The 24,664-nt window shown below is 40.0% G+C and overlaps 1 protein-coding gene across 1 annotated transcript in view; it reads left to right on the top strand.

Annotated features, from left to right (window-relative positions):
• The window catches only part of LOC115428534 (phosphoprotein associated with glycosphingolipid-enriched microdomains 1-like), a 175,909-nt gene that overhangs the window by 133,698 nt on the left and 17,547 nt on the right, over positions 1 to 24,664 (top strand). The window contains exons 4-7 of the mRNA XM_030147631.1: positions 830 to 887; positions 12,742 to 12,838; positions 18,102 to 18,271; positions 19,129 to 19,560. Coding sequence (XP_030003491.1) covers positions 830 to 887; positions 12,742 to 12,838; positions 18,102 to 18,271; positions 19,129 to 19,560 — 757 coding nt within the window. The remainder of the gene's footprint in view (positions 1 to 829; positions 888 to 12,741; positions 12,839 to 18,101; positions 18,272 to 19,128; positions 19,561 to 24,664) is intronic.

The following is a 24,664-nucleotide window of genomic DNA, read 5'->3' as shown; positions in this document are numbered from 1 at the left end:
TTTTGTACAGGTAACTAAAGGCTCTAGCTCCTACTGTACTTTTACAGACCCTGGGAACTACCAGTAGACCTGCATTCACAGAGTGAAGTGTTCTGTTTGGATGGTACGGTAGAGCAGATCTTCTGTTGACCAAAGGGTTGGTGGTTCAAATCCTGACTCTGACTGCACACATGTGGAAGTGCCCTAAATTGCTCCCAGTAGGGTCTGGCAGCTGCCTGCTGGTGTGTATGGGTGAATGTGAGGCCTTGCAGAGCACTCTGAGCACCAGGAATGTGTATAAAATACGTTCTAGAAGTGCAGTCCATTTACCATACCATGTACGTAAGAGGGAGGATTTTAAATGGAATTCTAAACTCAACTGGAAGCCAGTGAAGGGCTTGGAGCACGGGGGTGATGTGCTCTCTTTTATTAGTTTCTGTTATAACAGTCGTGCCACTGCGTTCTGAATCACAGGTGAACTTTTAGGACACGCTGCGAGTAGGGAGTTACAGTAATCTAGTCTGGATGTAACAAATGCATGTATCAATTTTTCAGCATCATTTTTAGACAGAATATTTGTAATTTTGCCTATGTTACGCAGGTGGAAGACAGCAGTTCTGCAGTCTTGGTTAATATGGTTTCCATCTGCACACACTTTATATCTTATATCAAATGATAAGTGTTGATTTTGAGCTCAGATACTCATAGAAGGGCTCAGTGTGGACACTCATAATGTTATAGTCATCATGATAATTCCAGCTCTGGACAGCTCTTAACAAATACAAAGCTCATATAAACCACAAAAACATTTAAGTGTCATCAGTGCCCTTCTCCCTTTTCTGTATTTCAGGCAGAAGAAAGCAGTGAATGGCCATCCAGCAGGAGACCATGAGAACCTCATGAATGGCGTAAGTAACAGAACAGAGAAGGGATTTGGAAAAGACTGATGGACTGTCGGAAAACCCCTGAGATGAGAAACTCACACTGACACTGGGGATTTACTTCTTTACATGTAGTTTTGATTCAATTTCAAGGTTCAAGGTTCCTTTATTTGTAGCTGTGGGTAGATTGGTTTTGCAGTCGAGGTGATTACTTTAGCATTACAGCAAAACATACAATGAACCTGTTAGGCAGGTACTTGATCGAGCTTCCAGACAAGACAAAAACACAAGACAAAAAGTGCTCAGTGTTCCACCATTCATCAGTATAGCAGCATGGATAAGTAAAAGAATAAAATAAATAAATAAGATCAAATAAATAAAAACAAGATGCAATAAAACACAATAAAAACCCCAGAGAAGATAAAACAGTCTGGGATAAAAACCAGGATAAAAACATAAAATTTTAAAATTAGAAGTCACAATAATGATAAATAGAGCAAAGAAATAGAATAAATAACTAAAATAAATTAATAAAGTGCAATGTCACTACTTCTTACTGAACTCAGTGACGGCGACAGGAACACAGCTGTTTTTCTAAACGCTGTGTCCTGCACCTGAGGACTAAGAACCTCCACCCAGAGGAAAGGAGCTGAAATTCACCTCCTAAAGGACGGGATTCATTATTAAGAATTGATGAAACCATCATCTGTACCTGTTTAGTGTACAGGGAGGCGGGACAAGACTGGGACTGACCAATCAGGCGACTGGATTATCTGACTCTTTGATTCAGTGAGTTTTTCTCTGAAGTGAGGTCTGACCGAACCACGGCACCAGGCAAAAAGAGAAGACAGACTCAATAAAGGAATGATAAAACAAAGTCAAAATGGTTCGGACTTGGGGCTTTGGGCTTCGTAGCAGCTGACTGTGGTGCTTCCTGTGCAGGACCATCTCTGTCACTGCTGAAGTGAACACACAGGTAGTTGTATGTTTCAACCACTGCAACTTTAAATCCATTTGGAAATGAACCCTCCCAGCCCAGTGTTTAGAATTTAGAATTTTTGCTGAATTTTTGAAATGGTATAAATTTGCCTTTACTTATAATGGGCCATAATTTCGTGGCTCATAACATGGAAATTGTTGGAAATATCAGTATAGTTACTGTTGAGCACTGATAGGAAGTCATATATGGACTTTGATTTAATTATATGAGTTCTCCTCCAGTGAAAGAACCACCCACTTCTATAGAGGGTCTGCACGTGATGTCAGCGCTGGCGGAAGTCACCGTGGTTCCGCCCACTGAGTGTCAGTGGTGCCCTGCTGGTCCACAGCAGTAGTATCTGTGTTGGATAAAGGACTGGATCTGAACTAGACTCAGTAAATCTGCTCAGTCCCAGTAGATCATGCATATATTCACTGGGGTCAGTCCACGGTCTACTGGAAATGACCTTTGGATCAGCTGGTTCTGGTCCTAGTTTTGGACCCTTTGGATCAGCTGGTTCTGGGCCTAGTTTTGGACCCTTTGGATCAGCTGGTTCTGGGCCCTAGTTTTGGACCCTTTGGATCAGCTGGTTCTGGTCCTAGTTTTGGACCCTTTGGATCAGCTGGTTCTGGGCCCTAGTTTTGGACCCTTTGGATCAGCTGGTTCTGGTCCTAGTTTTGGACCCTTTGGATCAGCTGGTTCTGGGCCCTAGTTTTGGACCCTTTGGATCAGCTGGTTCTGGTCCTAGTTTTGGAGCCTTTGGATCAGCTGGTTCTGGGTCCTAGGTTTAGACCCTTTGGATCAGCTGGTTCTGGGCCCTAGTTTTGGACCCTTTGGATCAGCTGGTTCTGGTCCTAGTTTTGGAGCCTTTGGATCAGCTGGTTCTGGTCCCTAGTTTTAGACCCTTTGGATCAGCTGGTTCTGGTCCTAGTTTTGGAGCCTTTGGATCAGCTGGTTCTGGGCCCTAGTTTTAGACCCTTTGGATCAGCTGGTTCTGGTCCTAGTTTTGGAGCCTTTGGATCAGCTGGTTCTGGGCCCTAGTTTTAGACCCTTTGGATCAGCTGGTTCTGGGCCCTAGTTTTGGACCCTGGTTGTCAGTCCTGATGAAACCATGTATATTAGTTTCAGGTCCAAATAGCGCTGACCCCCTCCCCCCTGGATCAGGTCTGGATCCTCCATGTGGGTCCACATGTCAGTGTTCATGGACCACTTGTTCTTTGGTAGCTCGTACAGATCCATGTCCAGTCCAACTGTCCTTCATTTAATTTCAGATTTCCCATGGTCCTTTGCTCTGGCTGTGTTTACTGCTATACTCCGTCATGTTGAGCAGGTTGGTTTAAGACACTCAGTCTGACTGAGAGGGGCGTGGCCTGGGGGGAAGAGACAGATGTGCAGACCCTCTATTGGGAGATTGATCTCCTGCGTCCAGACCACAGGACTCTAACATAGCGGCTGAATGTGACAACCTTGAAATTTTACGTTGTTATGGACTCTTGATAGAACATGGTACAGGGACATGGGTCCTGGTTTTTTAGATGGGCTAACTCTTGCTAACAGAGCACTTGTGGGAAATCCCACTGCCTAACATTCTCAAAGCATTTGTTTTCATATTAGAGTTTGCTTTGAGCTCACTGGGTTTATAAATTCAGTAAAAAAAAAAAAACAAAAAAAAAAAGGAAAATGACATGCAAATTTCAACTCTAGCTATCTTGGGGTGACCATATTTTGATTTCCAAAAAAGAGGACACTTGAGATACTTAAATGATTAAATGCTACGTAAGTACTGTAGTATTCTGTGCAAAGCACCCATAACCCCGCAGAAAATATTTCAATGAAACAGGCCTCTTGGGATTATTTTGTTATTTTAGCTGAAGAAGTGTCATAAAAGCTGCTGTGTGTATGCACTTGTGTCTTTTTTTTTTTTTTTCACAGGAATACTTCTACTTTCAAGATCTGGCAAGATCTTTTGGTACAGTTTTGATTTACTGTGTGTTTTAGGTGTCATAACAGGGTGGAATAACATTTAGTACCAGGCAGAATACTGTTAAAACTGCACTTCAGTTTCTTTGTTGTTGTTCAAGTTGTTCATGTTTGTTCAGGTCATTCACATTTTGTTCCTAAAGGATAATTTGTTAATGTAAATATTTTTATAATTTAATGGGTTTTTTGCAGATAGATAGAATAGCTAGAGAGAGAGAGAGAGAGAGAGAGAGAGAGAGAGAATAGACAGTGAGATAGAGAAAGAGAGAGAGAGAGAGAGAGAGAATAGACAGCAAGAGAGAGAGAGAGAGATAGAGTGAGAGAGAGAGACAGATAGATAGATAGATAGATAGATAGATAGATAGATAGATAGATAGATAGATAGATAGATGTTTTCATCATGTAGGTTCATATGCTGTTGTTTTCCTTCAGCTCATATTGGTTTGTATGTGACCTGTGAACTGACACACGTTTGACACCTGTAACTCTAACTTCAGTATCATGTCTGTGTACTGTGGGCCAGATCGGAACCTTTGGTGGGCCAGATCTGACCCTTTGGTGGGCCAGACCAGAACCTTTGGTGGGCCAGACCAGAACCTTTGGTGGGCCAGATCTGAACCTTTGGTGGGCCAGACCAGAACCTTTGGTGGGCCAGATCTGAACCTTTGGTGGGCCAGATCTGAACCTTTGGTGGGCCAGACCAGAACCTTTGGTGGGCCAGACCAGAACCTTTGGTGGGCCAGATCTGAACCTTTGGTGGGCCAGACCAGAACCTTTGGTGGGCCAGACCAGAACCTTTGGTGGGCCAGATCTAAACCTTTGGTGGGCCAGATCTGAACCTTTGGTGGGCCAGACCAGAACCTTTGGTGGGCCAGATCTGAACCTTTGGTGGGCCAGATCTGAACCTTTGTGACAGAGTTACAGTCATCAAAACAGCTGACATGTTCTCTAATTTATAAATCCCACCTGGACACTCCAGACAGGACGTGAAAAGAGGACATGTCCAGGCAAAAAAAGGACATTTGGTCACCCTCGCTGTGCCCAGACTTGTCCTTCTCAGTGTGACAGAAGTGCACACTGTGTCATCTTCAACATCATGTCATGTACGTGGACAGTAATTATCAACTGCCACTTCAGTTACAGAGCAGTATTTAAGTGACAGATCTCAGCCGTTCGGCTGCTAAATGACGTGATGGTACTGCTGTACTCTGTCCCTCTCTTTGGGTTGGTGTGTTGGTGTGTGTTGGCGTTGGCATGTTTCCACAGTTCCTCTTTGTGGCTGGTGGATGTTTCCTCTGTGACCTTTCAGCAGCAGTGCCATTGAAATGTGGTCCGACGGTTTCAGGACGGGCCTGTTGAAATGACGGACTGTGTCAAAGGCTGACAGGTCACATGGTGTTGTGGTCTTTGGGTTTCACCGTCTCTGTTGGAGCCATTTATATTATTCATACATTTTTTGGATAATGGTAAATCTAAATAAGGCCAATGGTCATATTGATTAATGAATTATGATTGATTTCATATTGTTTTCAGCTGCTCACGTCCTCCTCCTGGTCGGACCGTCCTCCTCCTGTGATCAGGGACAGAGGACAGCTGGTTCTGCTCTTGGTCTGACTGTCAAGTGGAAGGAGTGAGGAGTGAGACAGTTTATCTACCGCTAAATATACACCAAATACTCTATATCTCCTAAAGAAGGTTTTTTTTGTTTGATTATTGTGAAGTTGAAGTCAACCACGGAGAATATTTTTGTTGGTGAAAATAAATTCAGATCATTTTGAATATAGAAATATCTCTGCGAGTGCTTATTGAGGTTTTGCACAAACGTCACATGATCACGTGGTTTTCTGTTTACGCCGCCATATTGGTAGGCGAGCTTTCCTTGGCTCGTACAGCGTGTTAAAGGATGGACCTGCTGAACTCCTGTGTGCTGTTTATTCCTTCTCTTTCACCAGTATCAGTTCTGCATACAGACCACTGGGTTCCACTGGTGTCAGTGCTGGTTCTGTTCTGCCCACCGCTGTTTACAGTTATTACCGCAGTTAGCCTAGCTTCTCAGTACAGTTAGCCTGTGTGTCTGTTTCGCTTAGCGGTGTGGAAAAACAGAACTGTCCTCATGTGGTCTGGTGCTTTCAGAGCCCTTTAAACCTACAGGAGGACTTCCCCTGGACTATCACCTACAGACAGAGTGTCTGTGGATCTACCTGCTCCCTTTAGTTTCCTCAGCTGGGTGAGGCAGATGGAAGTGGGCGGAGCTACGGCGGGCGACACCTCTGAGTTCATCTGGAGCTGGAGACAACCCCCCCCCGTCTGTGCCAGTCTGCTGTAACTATGGGACAGCCTTCCACATGAGGTCCAGTCAAATTATGCGGCCGTGAAAGAGAAGATGGGAGGGGCTTTAGGACACAGACAGTTCACGGAGCGTTTCAGAGCTAACATATGGGCTCGTTCACCAGTTCTGGGGCGGAACCTGCAGGTGTACGGCTGATGTGAGCCGGCTGGAGCTGAGAACACTGGTTTTACCTCCGAGTTTCACAGGCATCACTGTGTTTCGTAAACATGTAAACTCATCTATGGTTCCTTTATCACAAGCAGACAGACTTACAAATAACAAAACACGCAAACACCAGTCCAAAGAAAAACAAGTTATAAAGCAACAGTTCAGACTTTCTGGATCCAGATAGCGTGCCTACCAATATGGCGGTGTAAACAACAATCACATGACCAGTGACGTCAGCAGCAAGTCCTCAGTTAAGGAATTTAGTGAGTCATAGACCTCCTCCTCAGACTACTGTACTGTTTTTATTTTTTACCCTTTTTCTGTTTGAATGCAAGAGTAGCAGTAACAGTGTCCCATACAACCACATCTCAGTGCTGTGGGGGTGGGGGGGGGGCTCCCTGTACGCTCACTGCCCATCCTGGTTGTTCAGTATGTGCTTTGGTTCATTTTAAAGGATGGAAATGGAGAGCAGAGCGTTTCATTTTTTGTTTTTGGGAGTTGAACTATGACGGCCTACATTAGAATTCATCAGGGTAAAAACAGAAAATCTCAATATTTTTTCCACATCTTTCAAATTAATTCTTGATTCACCCTGAAAAAATACATTTGTTGATTTGTTGTTTATTATTTGTTGTTGTATGATTATTTTTGTTTATTCTATTCATTTCGTTGATTGCTTTTGCTCATTTTGTTGCTTAATTTATCTTATATTGTTTATTTTTACATTTTTCTTTATTTCCTTGGTTATTTTTTTTTTTTTTACAATTTTTTATTATGTTGCTTTTAGTTTTCCAATTGTCTTTATTAACTCATTATTTTATTCATCATGTTGATTGTATTTGCTCATTTTATTGCTTATTTTATCTTGTTTCATTCATTTTTAGATTTTTGTTTTTTTCATTTGTTTTTTTATCATTTTAATTTATTTTGTTGTTTTTCTTTTGCTCATTTTCTTTATTATCTTGTTCATTTTTTTGGTGTTAATTTTGTTTATTATTTGTTCATTTTGCTGTAATAAGGTGAAAGCAAGAACAAAAAATCCTTGATTTAATTTTTTTGTTTTCTCTGAAAATCTCTACATTTTCTTCCTACAGCTTTGAAAATATTGATGTTTCCTCTGACAAAGCACGGAAAGAACAGCTTTATAAATGTGATGTAAAAGTAAAAACTAAAAATCTGTCAAAACTCACATGAACAATAACTAACACACAGATTAAGACACAACAATTAATGAAGAACTGAAATGCTAAGAGCAAACGATCAAGTTATGTTGAAGGACCGTTATATTGGATTTCTATAGAAAATCACAAGTAATAATAATAAGAATTTCCAAAGGTGTACATCTTGTAGTGATTACACATTGTCTTGAATCAAACAAAGTGACAGAAAAGCAGTCTTTTTTTCCAACTTTCTTGAACATATTTGAGTATACAATACATACATTTTGAACAAACAAGCAACAAGATGTCAAAAAGGAAAAAGCATTTCAGCAAATAAGTTTAAGAAAATAATGCATAGATTTATGGACACAAAGCAGAATAGACAAATAATAGTATAAAAATAAATAAATGAAAATAACAAATCTAAAATAAATAAATGCAACAGAGACTTCAGTCTGTTTTAAAGAATTATTTATAAATTGCCAGGGTGCTAGTGCTTTTTTTTGTTAAAGATAAATTCTAAAGATTTAATATATTTTTCAAATTCCATCAGGAAGATTGTAAAATTTGGGTGTGTTTTGGTATATTTATTTTTATGTATATGAAATTTTCCAAATAAAATGATCAAATTTACAACAAATTCTAAATTGCAAATGTCATGTTTAAAATATGTAATTACATTTTGGGATGTTATAGTTATCTTTTCATTACTTTTATATAAGATATATTTTTTTCAATTTTAAACCGGAAGTTGAAGAGTGTTCACACAGAAAGAATAAGTGTAGAGTAGTTTCAGGACAAGAATGACAAAAGTTACACATTTCTTCCACTTCAAAAAATCGAGATAAAATAGCATTGGAGGGATATACGTTATGTCAAATCTGTAGATGTATAATTCTAATTTGGTTAGTATTTATGTGGTAATGTCCAGGCTTTTGACCACTCAGTTTTACAGAAAGTTGAGTTCCATAATGTTTTACCTCTTGGGGAAATTTTCCTCTTTTCATGCAGTGCAGTGTGTATATGCTTGTTATTACAGCTCGAGCTAAAAATATTAATGCCATTAATCTGACAGAAAAGCAGTCTGGGTCATAAAATAGTTAAAGATGACATCATGGACAGCAAAGGTTATGAGCATAATTGGCCACTAGGTGGGGTTGTGCAGCTGTTGGTGCACAATCTGACTGGACACTGAAGAAAAACAACAACCTGAAACAAAGATGTGACTGTTACCGGTGGTATTTAGAGGGAATTTGTCATATTATCACTAATAGAAAAGGAGCGATGAAAAATCAACGCTGCGTCTACTTGAAATGTCCTGATCACTTCAGATAATCTTATCACTGACAGATATTTTGAGCTGATGACAGTCTGGATGGGAGTGTCATCTACTCACTATAGAAACGGATTATATCAGGGATTCAGGTTTTTGTCTTTTCACTGTTTAATTAGTATAGCTGGTTTTCTTTTCCCTGCTATGTGGTGTGGATCATTCAGGAGAACATGCATTCCAGACTGTTACAATACAGTACTGTGCAAAAGTCCTAGTCCAACATTAGATTTAATGGTTTCGTAAAGTTTTAATGACCACACATATGAATTTCTCAGTCTCTGTATTAAGCTACAATCTGGATATATGCAAAGTACAGCGATGAAAAAAAATGTAGGGAAAAAACAGCTTCTATAAACCAAAGTGGTAGTATTTACTGTGACCTCCATTTGCACTTCATTTCATTTCATTTATTCAGATCCCCATTAGCAACTGAATCATCAGTGGCTATTCTTCCTGGGGCCTCCTCTACATTACATTACAATTTTAATTATTTACATTAATCTTACACCATTCACACCCACCCACACACACCCACACAAACACACACACACACACACACACACACACAAACAGGACATATATAAAAGCCCAATGCAATAAAAATAAACAAACAAAATAAGTCCTATACATTTGTACTCCTTCACCAAACAGTAACTGTCTGATACAAATCATAAGACATCTTTCAATATTATCAGTACTCTTTCCGTTTCTTTGCTGTTGTATAAACAAGGAAAGTTTTCATTTCTTTTGAAAACATTCTGTCATTTTCCAACAACACAAACCCTGGCAATCCATTCCATGCAACTAAAAACAGTTTGCTGTACCTGATTTGCTCAGCCTAAAGGCAGAGCACTTAACATGTTTTTAACCCTTTTGTTCAGACAATATGAGCTTTATTTTGTTCATTTTCTGATGTTTTATACCAGGTTTCATTCAACACATGTCAGATGCTTCTGTTTGTTCTGCTTGTTTTTATGGAGACTGGGTTTACATTTAGTAGTGACTTTAACCTTTAGAACCCACTTAATTCAGTTTTTGTTTGTCTTTTATGGCTGTGCAAATATCTCCTGTATTTTCCTGTGGTATCTGAAGAAAAGAAAATGAGAAGTACATATGCTCATTACAACCCTGCTGAAGTAGTAAAGATAAAGGTGGCCAAAGACGTTTGCACAGTGCACTACATTAAGCTGTATAAAGCCGTATCATTTAATCATTGAATAACCCTAATTACTATCACCACTTATCCACTACTTACCTTTGGATTTTCCTGCAATGCTTCAGCAACAAAAAATATTTTTCTATGGTTGTTTTCAGACCAAGGACCATATATGTGTTACAATGTGTGTATTTGGGCAACTTAGTTTTGGTTTCACACTGCAATTTTGGCATCGGACTAATATGTCCTTTTGTCATCATGTGCATTGGATATTGGCAGATTGTTATTTGAGCCCTTTTTTTAACTTCTTTGTTTTTGCTTTTTATGTTTCTGCCTATATTTATTTGATTGATCCAAAAGACAAAACTATCCAAAATGTGTTTTCACACTGTGAATAAACCATGCCATGGTTTGGTTTGATACAGGCCTCTTTGGTCCGACGGTTCGGTTCACATTGTGGTTTCACATTTTGGATCAAAGTGGAAAATCTGAAAGTCCAGACATCGATGTGAAAGCGAGTCAAAACTCAGACTTGGATTTGGTTATAAATCATCCTTTGAGAATCAACTGCTTCTATGTCCACTTTTTGCAGAAGGGGAGTTAAACATATCAGGACATTCTAAATTCATTTCAGTTTCTGTCCCAAAGTTCTTAGCTCCAAGCTAAACATCTACACACACTCACACCTAGAAACATTTAGTTCTATGACCTGAGTGGAGCTGGTTTCAGATCAGGTAGTTCTATGTCCAAGGAGCCAATCAGGGGCCAGACCTGGATCATGTGACATTCACTCAAAAAAGATGTATGCCCAGAAAATACATGGAGGGGGTCTGAAATGGACTGAGACATGTTTCCTTTCTGCCGTTGATGCCTCAGTAAGGCATTTGGATCCTGGTAAAAGTTTGAAATGATTGGTGTGAACAGGGCTGTCATGGAAATAGTTTAGTTTAATGTTTGTTCACAGTAGTTCAGTGTTCAAATGTGTCATTTTTAGACGGCCAAGGCTGTCCCAGAGTCAGGTCTGAGAAGGAGGCTCACAGATAAACTTGTGTATTTGAGTCAGTTTAGATTTGAGTGGATGAGGCATTTGGACGCAAAATGTGTCATTTGTGGATCAGTTTTCTTTTTCATCCTTTCATTCTTTCAGACTAGATTTTGCTCAAGTGTCCAATATTGTCCTCCTCAGGTTTAAATGAGAATGTGTCTCATTTACAGACTTGTCATTGATTTGATAGAATCATTTTATCTGTGAATGTAGATTTAATTTTGAGGCAATTTTTGCATTTCATACACTTTTTTTCTAATTTTTATTTTTTATGTTCTGGATTCTGGTCCAGTGGTCAGTGTTGTCCGGTATCAGGTTCAAATGAGGATGTGTCTCATTCATGGACTTTTATCTGAGTGGACTCAGAATGTTCACTCCTCATCACTCCTCAGTCTTAAAGGTGGTTCATGCTGTTCCACATCATCTGCCTCCATTCCACAACTAATTCTCCTCCTTTGAGGATTGAAGTATGGCTGAAAATGCTTGTTTTCCATGAAAACTGAGTGAACACAGTTTCCTCAGGTCCTCCAGGTGTCTGAACACATTTATTCACCATTCTACCTTTAATGAAAAAGGACAGATGTGCTCATTTGAGTTGTCCACCTTAAATGCATGTGGATTGGAAAACACTAGCAGAGGAGGGTTTTTAATGTTCCATTTTGTGACATCAGTATAAAATCCATGTAATCAGTGACTAAAACGTTCTTAGTTTGTTCATAACTTTTTTCAAACAGCTGTGGTGGACATAGAACTTCCTGCTTTGGATCATCAGTGACACCTGTAAAGGCACCAGCTCCTCTGGTGGACATAGAACATGTGGACCAGGGACAACTTCCAGACCTTGGAATCACAAAGTTCTATGTCCATTTTTGACTTCTTCTATCTGTAAGCCTATGGAGATTTAGAACATGTGAACAATATGTTTAGGGTTCCTTCCACAGTCAACACTATTCCACACAAAAGATGACTGATAACTGCAAATATCACAGATCAGACAGGTGACATTTTCAAACTCTGTTTTCTAAAAAAAATGAGGAAAAGTGGACGTAGAACCAGCCGATTCTCAAGGGACGAAATGACTCTTAAAACTGTTAGAAATCTAACTGTCTGATCCACGTAGATACCCCTCTAGGAAGACTGTGCCCCTTGTAGCTTTAACCTTCTTTGTGGAAGCAGAAGTAAACAAGGACAATAATGAAAGCGTTTTCTGAGGTGAACTACTAATGCTGTCACTTTTTCATCTTCTGTTGAACACTAACTTGCTTGACTTCTTTTCTTACTGATTAAGAAGTTTGACAAACATAATGTATCTGTGAGAGCCCCTCATACCAAAACGACTCCTGTCATAATCCCAATAACATCCAACTGGGACATGAATGAACAGTGGCATGTCTTTAGCAGTTCAGTTTTAACCACTAGCACAAATCCAAGACATGCCGTGGTAGTGAGTGAATATACACTACATTTGATTAAGCGTGCACATATAATGAGCTGAAGGTGATGTATAATTTTAGTCCAATCTAGGAAAAGCAGGCATGAAGATTGTAACCACAACTAAGGACCTGGATTGTATTTTGTGTTTTGAGTAATGTGCAGCTAGAAGAAGCTAAGACGAGTGTTCTCTTTGCATTCATGTCTGGATTGACTTCTGCCAGTACTCAGGTAAACAGTAGTTTTTTGTGTTCCAAGTCCGGCCACCGCTGACAACTGCTTCTTTTCTTTTTTTTGCAGGTGTCAGAGCGAGAGACCATCAGCCAATCAGCAGACAGTCCAGCCACCGACTTGGCCATCAGCAGCTCTCACAACGGCCCTCTAACCAGCGGTACAAGTGAGTCCACATTAAAGCTGTTAAGCACCCAGGAACTGATTTAAGGTCACTGGTACCTCATTTTTGTCCATCATACTGGAGCTGTTGGAGTTGGCTGGAGTAGGAAGGAAAGGAAAGTGTTAAACTGTTAAAAGTATCAAATCAAATCTATTCATGTTCAATACAGGATAGAGAAATACACACAAAAGGAACAACACACGAGGGATGACACACTTAACACAGGTTTCAAGGTATTGGGTACGGTTACATGATGTTTTTTAAATCCAATTTATTTTTCCAGAAGAAATTAATTCGGAACTAAAGTATTTTCTCTTCTGTTTACATGGAAATGTTAAACCCGAATAAAGGTTTACATGAGGTATTAAAGAGGTAGATCAGTGAGCAGAAGGGTTTGTGCTGCAGTGCTCACGTTGCCTTGTTCTGGCAGCCCTTCTGTTAGCTTAGTTTAGCCCTTCTGTTAGCTTAGCTTAGCATAGTCTCTGCATTTCCATGGTCCCATGTAGCCAGTTTTTTAAAGGTGATTTGTTGTCTTTTGTCAGTGATTTTCTGAATTCCGATTCTCCCTAATTATTTCTTTAGATCTGCGACTTACTGCACTCATACAATCTGTGGACTGTTGTGTTGACGGAAGCTGGAAAATCTTTTTGTTGGAAGGGATGCATGCGCTAAATTAGCTTGGCTTTACCGTTTTAGCTTTGTATTAGTTTTTATTTCCCCAGATTTTCTTCCTGCAGTAAGTCACATGACCATGATCTGAGCCTCAGTTTGTGATCATATTGACCCCAGCGGACTAAAGGAATGATTAGGGAGAACTGAATTTACCAAAATCACTCATACAATACTACGAATCACCTCTAAAAGCCTGGCTACGTCTGACCAGAGGAATGAAGCCATTATGCTAAGCTAGGCTAAGCTAAGCTAACGGAAGGGCTACGAGAACAAGTCAATCGGTGCACTGCAGTGCAAACTGATTTACCCACTTATGGAACTCATTAGTTCATGACAAATGAATTAATAAAAAACAGGTGTTGAACTGTTCCTTCAGGGTTTTCCAGGCTGGTAGATCCCATCAGAATATTCCACTGGAACGCTTTGGGAAGACTAGACTGCAGTGCAGATTCTTCCACCGGCGCAGAATGTGTGCGTCATCGCCACAGGACAAGACACTGAGCATGTGCAGAATGGAAGGAATAAAGTCCAAACGGAACAAAGGGTTTACATGTCCAGGAAGAATTTAGTTCAGAATTAAAAGGGGATTAAACCAGTGACTTTATTCAGATTTAAATTTATTCCGAACTATTCTTTTTCAACTGGAATAAGGTGTTTACATGGACATCTGAAATAGGAGCTAACGTTTATTCAGATTAAACCAGGAATAAAAGTTGTCATGGAAACGCACGGATTGACACTCTAGCACTTTTTAACTGCTTAAAATATGTAGATATCAAATTAGAAGAAAAATCCAAGGCCAAAACGCGTAGTGTTTTTTTGGTCTAGATATGACCATGCCATGTTAATAAAAGCATTTTAATGTTTAAAGAGAGTGCCTTGGATTTTTCTTCCACTTTGATATCTACGTTATAAATCCCTTTTTCCAAACAGCACATCAAACAAACTCTTTTTTGGTCTGCAAAGCATTCCTTCCCATGAATTTTTTGCTTAAAATATGTATTTTTGTTTTTCTGTTAAACTCACTTCAAATATCCATTTGCAAAAATACAATAAAAACTAATACTGGTGATTTGTCAAAGGAAAGATTTTCAGTATTTTCACTGAATGCCTTAATTGTATTTTGTAAATATCAAAAAAAAAATTTGATTTTAGCGGCTGCAACACATTAAAGAAAAGATTTAAGGACAAAATAAAACTGAAAAGTATATTGACTTTATGTATCTAAGTAACACTGCTGTGTTGGATTTGAGAATTATCTGTGTATTTGGCAACAGGTTAGAGGCTCATGGCTGAACATAGAATCAGCATCCTGTATAAGAACATATTCTCAGCAAAATATTCAAAAAATTTCAGTCTTTCACCATCTACACCAGGGGTGTCAGACATGCGTCCTGGGGGCCAAATGCGTCCCACCAAAGGTTCCAATCCGGCCCCTGGGATGAATTTGGAAAGTGCAAAAATTCCACAGTCAAGGCTGTGGAACTCATAATAGCATCATAGCATAACAGCATAATAACCTACAAAAAATAATGACTCCATATTTTCCTCTGGGTTTGATGTGAAAAAAAATAATATTACATTGTGCCGATAAATAATGACAACTTCAAATTTTTGTCTTTTTTTTAAGTGCAAAAAATAACATTAAATTATGAAAATATTTACATTTACAGACTGTTCTGCTATGATAAAATGTGAATAACCTGAACAAATATGATCAACCTGAAATGTCTGTAGAAAATTCAGCCTAATTTGAACTCTTTTCTGCCTGTTCCTCAGTGTTTAGTGTCTTTGTAGATCTGAGTCATAATGCACATGTAGAAATGATAAGTTGAGGCAGAATATTGTTAAAATTGCACTGATTTTTCTTAAGAAATTTCAGTTTTTTCAGGTTATTCATATCTTTTTTATTTGGATAGTTTATAAAAGTAAGTATTTTTATAATTTAATGGGTTTTTTAGCACTAAATCAAAAACAGAAATAGTCAGTTGTCATTATTTATCGGTTATTCTGTTATTATTTTACTGGTTCGGCCCACTGTAGACCAAATAGGGCTGAATGTGGAACCTGAAAGAAAATGATCTACAGTAAATGATGCAGTGAATACATTCTGAGAGTCCATGGGAGGACCCCTCTTCACACCTGAAACTAGAAGCACTCGGAGAGCGCAGACCTCCGCCAAGGCTGATCAGTTGGCCCCCCCGTGGGCCCCCCCACTCCCGATCACCACCAAAATTTAATCATTTCTTCCTTATCCCATTTCCAACAAACCCTGAAAATTTCATCCAAATCTGTCCATAACTTTTTGAGTTATGTTGCACACTAACGGACAGACAAACAGACAGACAAACAAACAGACAAACAAACAAACCCTGGCAAAAACATAACCTCCTTGGCGGAGATAACTATATTGCACAACAAGCACCTCTGAGTTCTTTGGACCTAAGCTCTACTCAGATGGACTGAGAGTCAGTAGGAAGTCCATATTTCTGCAGGAGTGCAGGAGAAACAGACGTTAGGTTCCACTTTTCATAGATGAAAAAGACCATCCAGACTTTTACCAGTGAAAGGTGCAAAATGAGCATTTCTGATGGCCTGGGACTGCATCAGTGTCCACATTGCTGACCTGAATATGTGTGAAGGGACCATCAGTGTGAAGGCATTTACAGTGAAACTCTCAGGCTCAAACTGCTCACCAAGCAGGCAATGATCAAAAATGGCTCTAATTTGTCAGCTGCCTGAAAGTCTAATCATTTTCTGGTGATAATGGGGTTCATATGTTGTACCTTAAGTTGGTAAGAAATGGTAAAATTAGTAGATGTTTATAGATACAGTTTTGGTACCAGTTACACTGAACATGTTAACTCCAAATTTCAAGTTAGCTCAGGTGTTTCACAAACTTCCTGATGCAGTTTCTTCAAGATAAAACTGCTCTGAGCCAACTCTGGGACAAGTCTTCTACTTTCTGCCCACAGCACAAAGTCATTACTTAGCATTACCAGTTTACTTAAAGTGAGTGTCTTCACTTACAGGTACACATTTGTGTTTGGGTGTTTTTCATGAAGAGAAAAGGGTTTCCCAGTGTAGCTTTCCTTAACAACTTCAAGTATGAAAATGCATAAAACGAACACTGTTGAATTTTTCTGTGACATCTGTGGCTTCATAGTCACAGAGTGCTGGTGCTGGACTGTCCCGGCCCCAGTCCACCTTTACAACTGACAACACATGGGCAACATGACAGATCAGAGAATGGTCACCACAGACTGTTTAGTACAGTGGTTTTCAACCTTGGGGTCGGGACCCCACGTGGGGTCGCCTGGAATTCAAATGGGGTTGCCTGAAATTTCTAGTAATTGATAAAAAAATAAATAAAACTTACTAATAAAAAATAAATGGTGAGTTGACAGAGACAGTCACAATCCATAAAAGACAAACTGTGGTTGTGAAACTGCAGTACTGTGGTTCTGTTTATCTGTCAAATGTTCATTGTGGTCAGTTTCAGATGCTGCAGCTCTTTCATAACATCTGAAATACAGATCAAGGTTGTAATAGTTTTGGATTTTTCATTATAGTTTAGTTTTATTTAGTGTTGACTTTTTTTCTGTAATTCAGTTAGTTTTAATTCATTTTTAGAGCAGGTTTGCTAGTTTTTATTAGTTTTCGGTACCTTCTAAACGCTTAGTTTTAGTATTAATTTTAGTTTAGTCATCTCTTTTCTCTTCTTCTCTGTCGTCGTATTCAAATAAATCCCAGACAGGACTCTGCTGCTTTCTCCCAACTTTAGTCTCCATGTTTCCAGGTAGAGTGGGGACCAGAGGACGACTGGAAACCACAAGTGAACACAAGTGTTTGAGTTCTTGTTTGTTCAGTATTAACTGTCCTCCTTGTAAATCACAGCTGGACTGACTACAGATCCTGACCAAGGAAAATAAAATTCTCCCTTTGTGCAGTAATCTACACCTGGATTTACTGCCTCTGTCCACAATAATATACATTATATAGACTAAATGTCCTCTAAAATTAACATTTCTTTGCAACATAGTATAGCAAACTATTACATGATCAAAAACAAATTAATTAATTAGGGGTGGAGGGTGGGAAGAGTGCACAAAGGAGAATTGCAAAATGTAAGACCCAGTATCACTAAGTTTGCACTGTATCTGGATGATTTTCTTTTGTGAAATAAATATTTAAAATAATAATAATAATAATAATAATAATAATAATAATAATAATTTTGACCAAAAAAAATTTCTCTGTTTAGAATGTCTGGGGTCACCAGAAATTGGTGATGTTAAAATGGGGTCATGAGCCAAAAAAGGTTGGAACCACTGGTTTAGTAGCTTGAGTCTTTGAAACACCAAGTATAAATGCAAATTACACCTGAAAATGTACAGCAATTAGTATCCTCAGTTCATATAATATTAAAAAGTGTAATAAAAGGAAATGTCAAATAACACATAACACTTCCCAAGCTTTACTTCCTGTCAACATCTCAGTTTGTTCATAATATTCCAACTCTTCTGGGAATGAGGACTGTAGTTGGCTCTCTGCTTCTCCTGACTGGTTTGTGTTCTCTTTTGTGCTCCTCCAGTTCTCACAGACACACAGGACACCAGTCCCCAGCCGTCAGAGGAGATGCTCTCCAGCCAATCAGAGCTCAGGTCCTCCAAGTGTCCTCAGGACCGGGAGCTTCCTAGCATTCCTCCTAACAACGCCCTTATTGGGGACAGACCTCCACCCTCTGGGGACAGCACCTATGAGGTCTGTGTTCACATGAGAGGAATCACGTTTTGATTTTCGACAGAGCTAGAATGTGAGCGTGTCCCTGTTACAGATGGTTAAAGCATCAGCTGTTTGCCCAGTTCAGTGATTGGTTGACTGAAATACAGATCAAGGTTCTAATAGTTTTGGATTTTTCATTCTAGTTTAGTTTTATTTAGTGTTGACTTTTTTTTTCTCTAATTCAGTTCGTTTTAATTCATTTTTAGAGTGGGTTTGCTAGTTTTTATTAGTTTTCATTACTTTCTAAACGCTTAGTTTTAGTATTAGTTTTAGTTTAGTCGTCTCTTTTCTCTTCTTCTCTGTCGTCATATTCAAATAAATCCCAGACAGGACTCTGCTGCTTTCTCCCAACTTTAGTCTCCATGTTTCCAGGTAGAGTGGGGACCAGAAGACGACTGGAAACCACAAGTGAACACAAGTGACGGACCCTTAAATATCATATGGTGCCGCTAGATAAAATTGCTAGAGCAAAATAATTCGCTTTCGTATCAATCCGACATTGACAAAGACGAAAACGAAGGGATTTTTATCCATAATTTTTATCTGTTTTAGTTAGTTTTGTAAACACACAATACAGTTTCATTTAGTTATGATTTTTTTCTTTTAATTATAGTTTTTATTTATTTCAGTTAACGAAAATGTTTTTACAATTCTAGTTTTTGTCATTTCGTCAGTTTTTGTTAATAACCTTGATACAGATACAGAATTATTGTGTGTTACAGTCAGAATGAGAGTGAGTTCATTTAAAGTGCAGCAACTGAATGCATTTAGTGTGTATTTGTGACATTTACAAAGCATAGATAATCTAAACATAGGATTCATATGTCCACGTGCAGGTGGTGAAGGAGATTGCAGCAGCATCACGTGACGTCAGCGTTGAAGACTCACTGTACGAAACAGTTAAGGAGCTCAAAGACCCCCCCGTGCAGCTCGAACTCCCTAATGGTACTGCCCAGCTACCCCCCGATGAGCCCCCACATCCTGCTCCTCCTACCCTCCTCAACGGTCACCTCAGTCCCTGCACACCGGAGCGTGGACCCCTGTGTATGGGGGTGGAGTACGCCTCGGTGGACCTGAACAAGAAGAGCCGCCACAGTGCTGACGTCGACGCCAAGAGGCACTCTGATAACCCCAGCGTCCCCCATAAGCCTCTGGAGGAGCCAGAGGAGGACCTACCACCTCCTGTACCAGAGAAGGTTCTGGATGAAAATGACAACCAGCCAGTGGTGGTGAACGGGCTGGTGGGGGCGGGGCTCCACAACGGAGAGGTGAGAGCAGTGTGTGCTCATACAGGAAGTCAAACCTCTGTGTATTTGACTCTGTCAGCATATGCATAATGTGATCCACTTAAGGTTAGAATAGTCACGTTCAAACAGGTTGGATTGACCCTTTGCACATTACGTCACACTCTGTTCGTGCCGCAAACAAGTGCCATGACGGACGGCGGAAGTGCCGGACTGCACACTGGACGGCAAACCGGCTAATATCAAATTTGATCTGAACGTTCTCATTTTTGTTGGTTTTTAACCTGCTTTCCACGTCCAGTGGTCGCACACAACAGTTCCATCCATGGTTTCAGCTGGTTCCAGACAGAACCTGGATCTGATGGACCTGATATTACAGATAGAACAGACTCTGTTTGGGTCCAGAGCATTAGCATTAGCTCCACCTAATGCTAGCTAGGTGGTAGACTGGGTTAACTCCTATGATCCACTGTGTTCCAGGGTCTGTCATCAGTCCCTTCAGTATTAGCTCTGTTCTAGTGTCTGCCTTTGGACCAGCTCCACTGTGTTCTATGTCCTACTGTTACTGTCCTGATGCTGTTCCTTCTGTTCTAGTGGTGGAACTGTACATATGACTGTGTGTAGACAGTACAAAGGCAGACACTACAACAACAGAGCGAATACTGATGACACACTAACATTATTACAGTGTCAGTTCATTAGAGCTGCTTTTGGTTCCAGTCTGTTTGAGTTCTGATGGCATGATGGAGGAAACATGTTCAAAACATACACAGCTAGCTAGCTAACGTTAGCTGTATCTGTCCTTTACCATTATGAGATCCATTCCTCTGCCGTGAGCACAGTACAGAGACTGGGTAAACTAACCTGAGACTAAGAACTGGGATCATCCAGACTTTAGTCTGCGTTTAGATCTGCACCTGTGTATGGGGACACTCCGTTTAGAACAGAATGGGACAGACTGTGTGCTTTAAACTCTTTTAGATCTGCACCTGTGTATGGGGACACTCCGTTTAGAACAGAATGGGACAGGTCATGTGCTTTAAACTCTTTTAGATCTGCACCTGTGTATGGGGACACTGCATTTAGAACAGAATGGGACAGACTGTGTGCTTTAAACTCTTTTAGATCTGCACCTGTGTATGGGGACACTGCATTTAGAACAGAATGGGACAGACTGTGTGCTTTAAACTCTTTTAGATCTGCACCTGTGTATGGGGACACTCCGTTTAGAACAGAATGGGACAGGTCATGTGCTTTAAACTCTTTTAGATCTGCACCTGTGTATGGGGACACTGCATTTAGAACAGAATGGGACAGACTGTGTGCTTTAAACTCTTTTAGATCTGCACCTGTGTATGGGGACACTCCGTTTAGAACAGAATGGGACAGACTGTGTGCTTTAAACTCTTTTAGATCTGCACCTGTGTATGGGGACACTCCGTTTAGAACAGAATGGGACAGGTCATGTGCTTTAAACTCTTTTAGATCTGCACCTGTGTATGGGGACACTGCATTTAGAACAGAATGGGACAGACTGTGTGCTTTAAACTCTTTTAGATCTGCACCTGTGTATGGGGACACTGCATTTAGAACAGAATGGGACAGACTGTGTGCTTTAAACTCTTTTAGATCTGCACCTGTGTATGGGGACACTCCGTTTAGAACAGAATGGGACAGGTCGTGTGCTTTAAACTCTTTTAGATCTGCACCTGTGTATGGGGACACTGCATTTAGAACAGAATGGGACAGACTGTGTGCTTTAAACTCTTTTAGATCTGCACCTGTGTATGGGGACACTCCGTTTAGAACAGAATGGGACAGGTCATGTGCTTTAAACTCTTTTAGATCTGCACCTGTGTATGGGGACACTGCATTTAGAACAGAATGGGACAGACTGTGTGCTTTAAACTCTTTTAGATCTGCACCTGTGTATGGGGACACTCCGTTTAGAACAGAATGGGACAGACTGTGTGCTTTAAACTCTTTTAGATCTGCACCTGTGTATGGGGACACTCCGTTTAGAACAGAATGGGACAGACTGTGTGCTTTAAACTCCTTTAGATCTGCACCTGTGTATGGGGACACTGCATTTAGAACAGAATGGGACAGACTGTGTGCTTTAAACTCTTTTAGATCTGCACCTGTGTATGGGGACACTGCATTTAGAACAGAATGGGACAGACTGTGTGCTTTAAACTCTTTTAGATCTGCACCTGTGTATGGGGACACTGCATTTAGAACAGAATGGGACAGACTGTGTGCTTTAAACTCTTTTAGATCTGCACCTGTGTATGGGGACACTCCGTTTAGAACAGAATGGGACAGGTCATGTGCTTTAAACTCTTTTAGATCTGCACCTGTGTATGGGGACACTGCATTTAGAACAGAATGGGACAGACTGTGTGCTTTAAACTCTTTTAGATCTGCACCTGTGTATGGGGACACTCCGTTTAGAACAGAATGGGACAGACTGTGTGCTTTAAACTCTTTTAGATCTGCACCTGTGTATGGGGACACTCCGTTTAGAACAGAATGGGACAGACTGTGTGCTTTAAACTCTTTTAGATCTGCACCTGTGTATGGGGACACTCCGTTTAGAACAGAATGGGACAGACTGTGTGCTTTTAAACTCTTTTAGATCTGCACCTGTGTATGGGGACACTGCATTTAGAACAGAATGGGACAGACTGTGTGCTTTAAACTCTTTTAGATCTGCACCTGTGTATGGGGACACTGCATTTAGAACAGAATGGGACAGACTGTGTGCTTTAAACTCTTTTAGATCTGCACCTGTGTATGGGGACACTCCGTTTAGAACAGAATGGGACAGACTGTGTGCTTTAAACTCTTTTAGATCTGCACCTGTGTATGGGGACACTGCATTTAGAACAGAATGGGACAGACTGTGTGCTTTAAACTCTTTTAGATCTGCACCTGTGTATGGGGACACTCCGTTTAGAACAGAATGGGACAGACTGTGTGCTTTAAACTCTTTTAGATCTGCACCTGTGTATGGGGACACTGCATTTAGAACAGAATGGGACAGACTGTGTGCTTTAAACTCTTTTAGATCTGCACCTGTGTATGGGGACACTGCATTTAGAACAGAATGGGACAGACTGTGTGCTTTAAACTCTTTTAGATCTGCACCTGTGTATGGGGACACTCCGTTTAGAACAGAATGGGACAGGTCATGTGCTTTAAACTCCGGTAGACTGGAGGATTTTGCTAGATCCGTAAACACATCAGGAGGCAGAAGGTATGGGTCTGTAGCTAGCCCTGCTATCGCTAGCTTCTCCAAATAGCGTTCTTTGTGCCATCCAGTAAGGTGAGTCACTTCGCAGGACAACTCCAAAACTTTATTTTCAGTGCTGGTAGACAGAATCTGTCGCTCATTTGTTTGTTTGTTGTGTTGCTTTTGCCGTCCACCGTGGAACTGCAGCCCTAGTCACGTGGTAACTGTGACGTTGGTGCAAAGGGTCAGTATACATAACCTATATATTCTTTTCTACAATTGGGATTTGTCATGAGGGCAGTTATTGCTATTGCCTTTTGATAATATCTGTCAACATGGTAAATATTGGCAAAAGAAGATCCAGAACTGAGAACACCTTTTCATTTTTAAATCCATCATATCTGACAGCCGCTTGTACATACAATAATAAAAACTGACAGTCATCGATACTGAAATGGCTTTCAGTTCTCCCAGAGTAACTGCATGAATCCAGATCCTGGGATCTAAAGGTCTAGAATTAGATTTTGGATGCCTATGTTCTAACACAGTGAAACTATTCAGTGAGGTGGGTATGATCTAAAGGGGGGATGATGTGTAATCTCCGACTGTATTGCATCCTTTGGAATTCTTGTTAGTCCAACGGTCTGAAGGGTCTGATGGACTATTGGTATCAGTGGTCGTCTGCCCGTCCGTCGTCCATAAACAATTTTCAAGAATCTTCTTCTCCAAACCGTCAGTCAGAATGACTTGATATTTATTGTGAAACATCTTTGTGATAAGGTCTACTAAATTTTTCAAAGAATTGAGAAATATTGAATTTTGAATTTTCTTGAAATTTAAGAAGTCCCCATTGGTTTACAATGGGACAAATTTCAAAGCGCTATAACTTAAACAGTTGAAGTTATTGATATAATTACTATTGGCAATAGATAGGAAGTCACATATGGGCTTTAATTTGGTGCCATGACCCTTAAGCTTGACTGACCTTGAAAGGTCAAACCCAAGGTCATCTATGTCCAGATTTCTAGAAACTTCTTCTCCAAAACTGTCAGCCAGAATCAATTGAATTTCATAGCAGAGATCTTTGAAACTGCTTTCCAGAGTGAAGGTTTTTCCAAATTCCAGTTTGTGTGTATCAACGTGAACAGGGTAAAGGAAGAGAACAGAAAACGATGGTGTCGAACCCTAATTCCTGCATGCATATTGCTGCTTTGTGAATTGAACCTGTACCTGAGGCATCAGTTACAGGTCATGTAGGCGTATACGACAGTACAAGACCTGCAGGAGATTGAGGTCAGCATTGAAACATTTGGGGACATGCATAATATACATGGTTTAAAGAATTAACCAACTAAACCAACATTCAAGGTAATTTAAGTGTATAAATTCCTTACAGACCAAAGCTTCTGTGTCTTGTATGTCCAGTATTATCTGCAGTGTCCACAGTTTAGAGTCCACCAGGAACAAAGGTGTCTCTGTGCATTTGTATTGATCTGGAGGTGTTTTCTAAAAGGAAGGTTAAGTACACAGAAACAGTCAAATCTGTGGTTAGAAAAGGATCTGTATGTGTGTGGACAGGGCATTAGGGTTCTTTTTTGTAATAAGGAGGTTTGTCAGTAATGAGATTCAAATACAGCAGAAAAAAGTAAGACTTAGTAATGAAAGACTTCATAATAAACAAACATTTACTGTTTAAAAAAAAAAAGAATTTACTCTGGACAGCTGAACAGCCATGCACTTACAGACAGATGGGTGTCATTAGGTGTCTGTGAGTCCTTTAACTGGGCTGTTCAACATCTGGAACAATAGTACATAAAATGTAGATACGTGCATACATATGTAAACACCTTGTACAAATGGAGCATCGTCTGGCCCAGTATAGTCCTTCATCTT

Source organism: Sphaeramia orbicularis, chromosome 11 (assembly GCF_902148855.1).
Source record: "Sphaeramia orbicularis chromosome 11, fSphaOr1.1, whole genome shotgun sequence".
Classification (NCBI taxonomy): domain Eukaryota; kingdom Metazoa; phylum Chordata; class Actinopteri; order Kurtiformes; family Apogonidae; genus Sphaeramia; species Sphaeramia orbicularis.
Note: the sequence above shows the minus strand (reverse complement) of the source record. Positions and strands in the feature narration are given on the sequence as shown.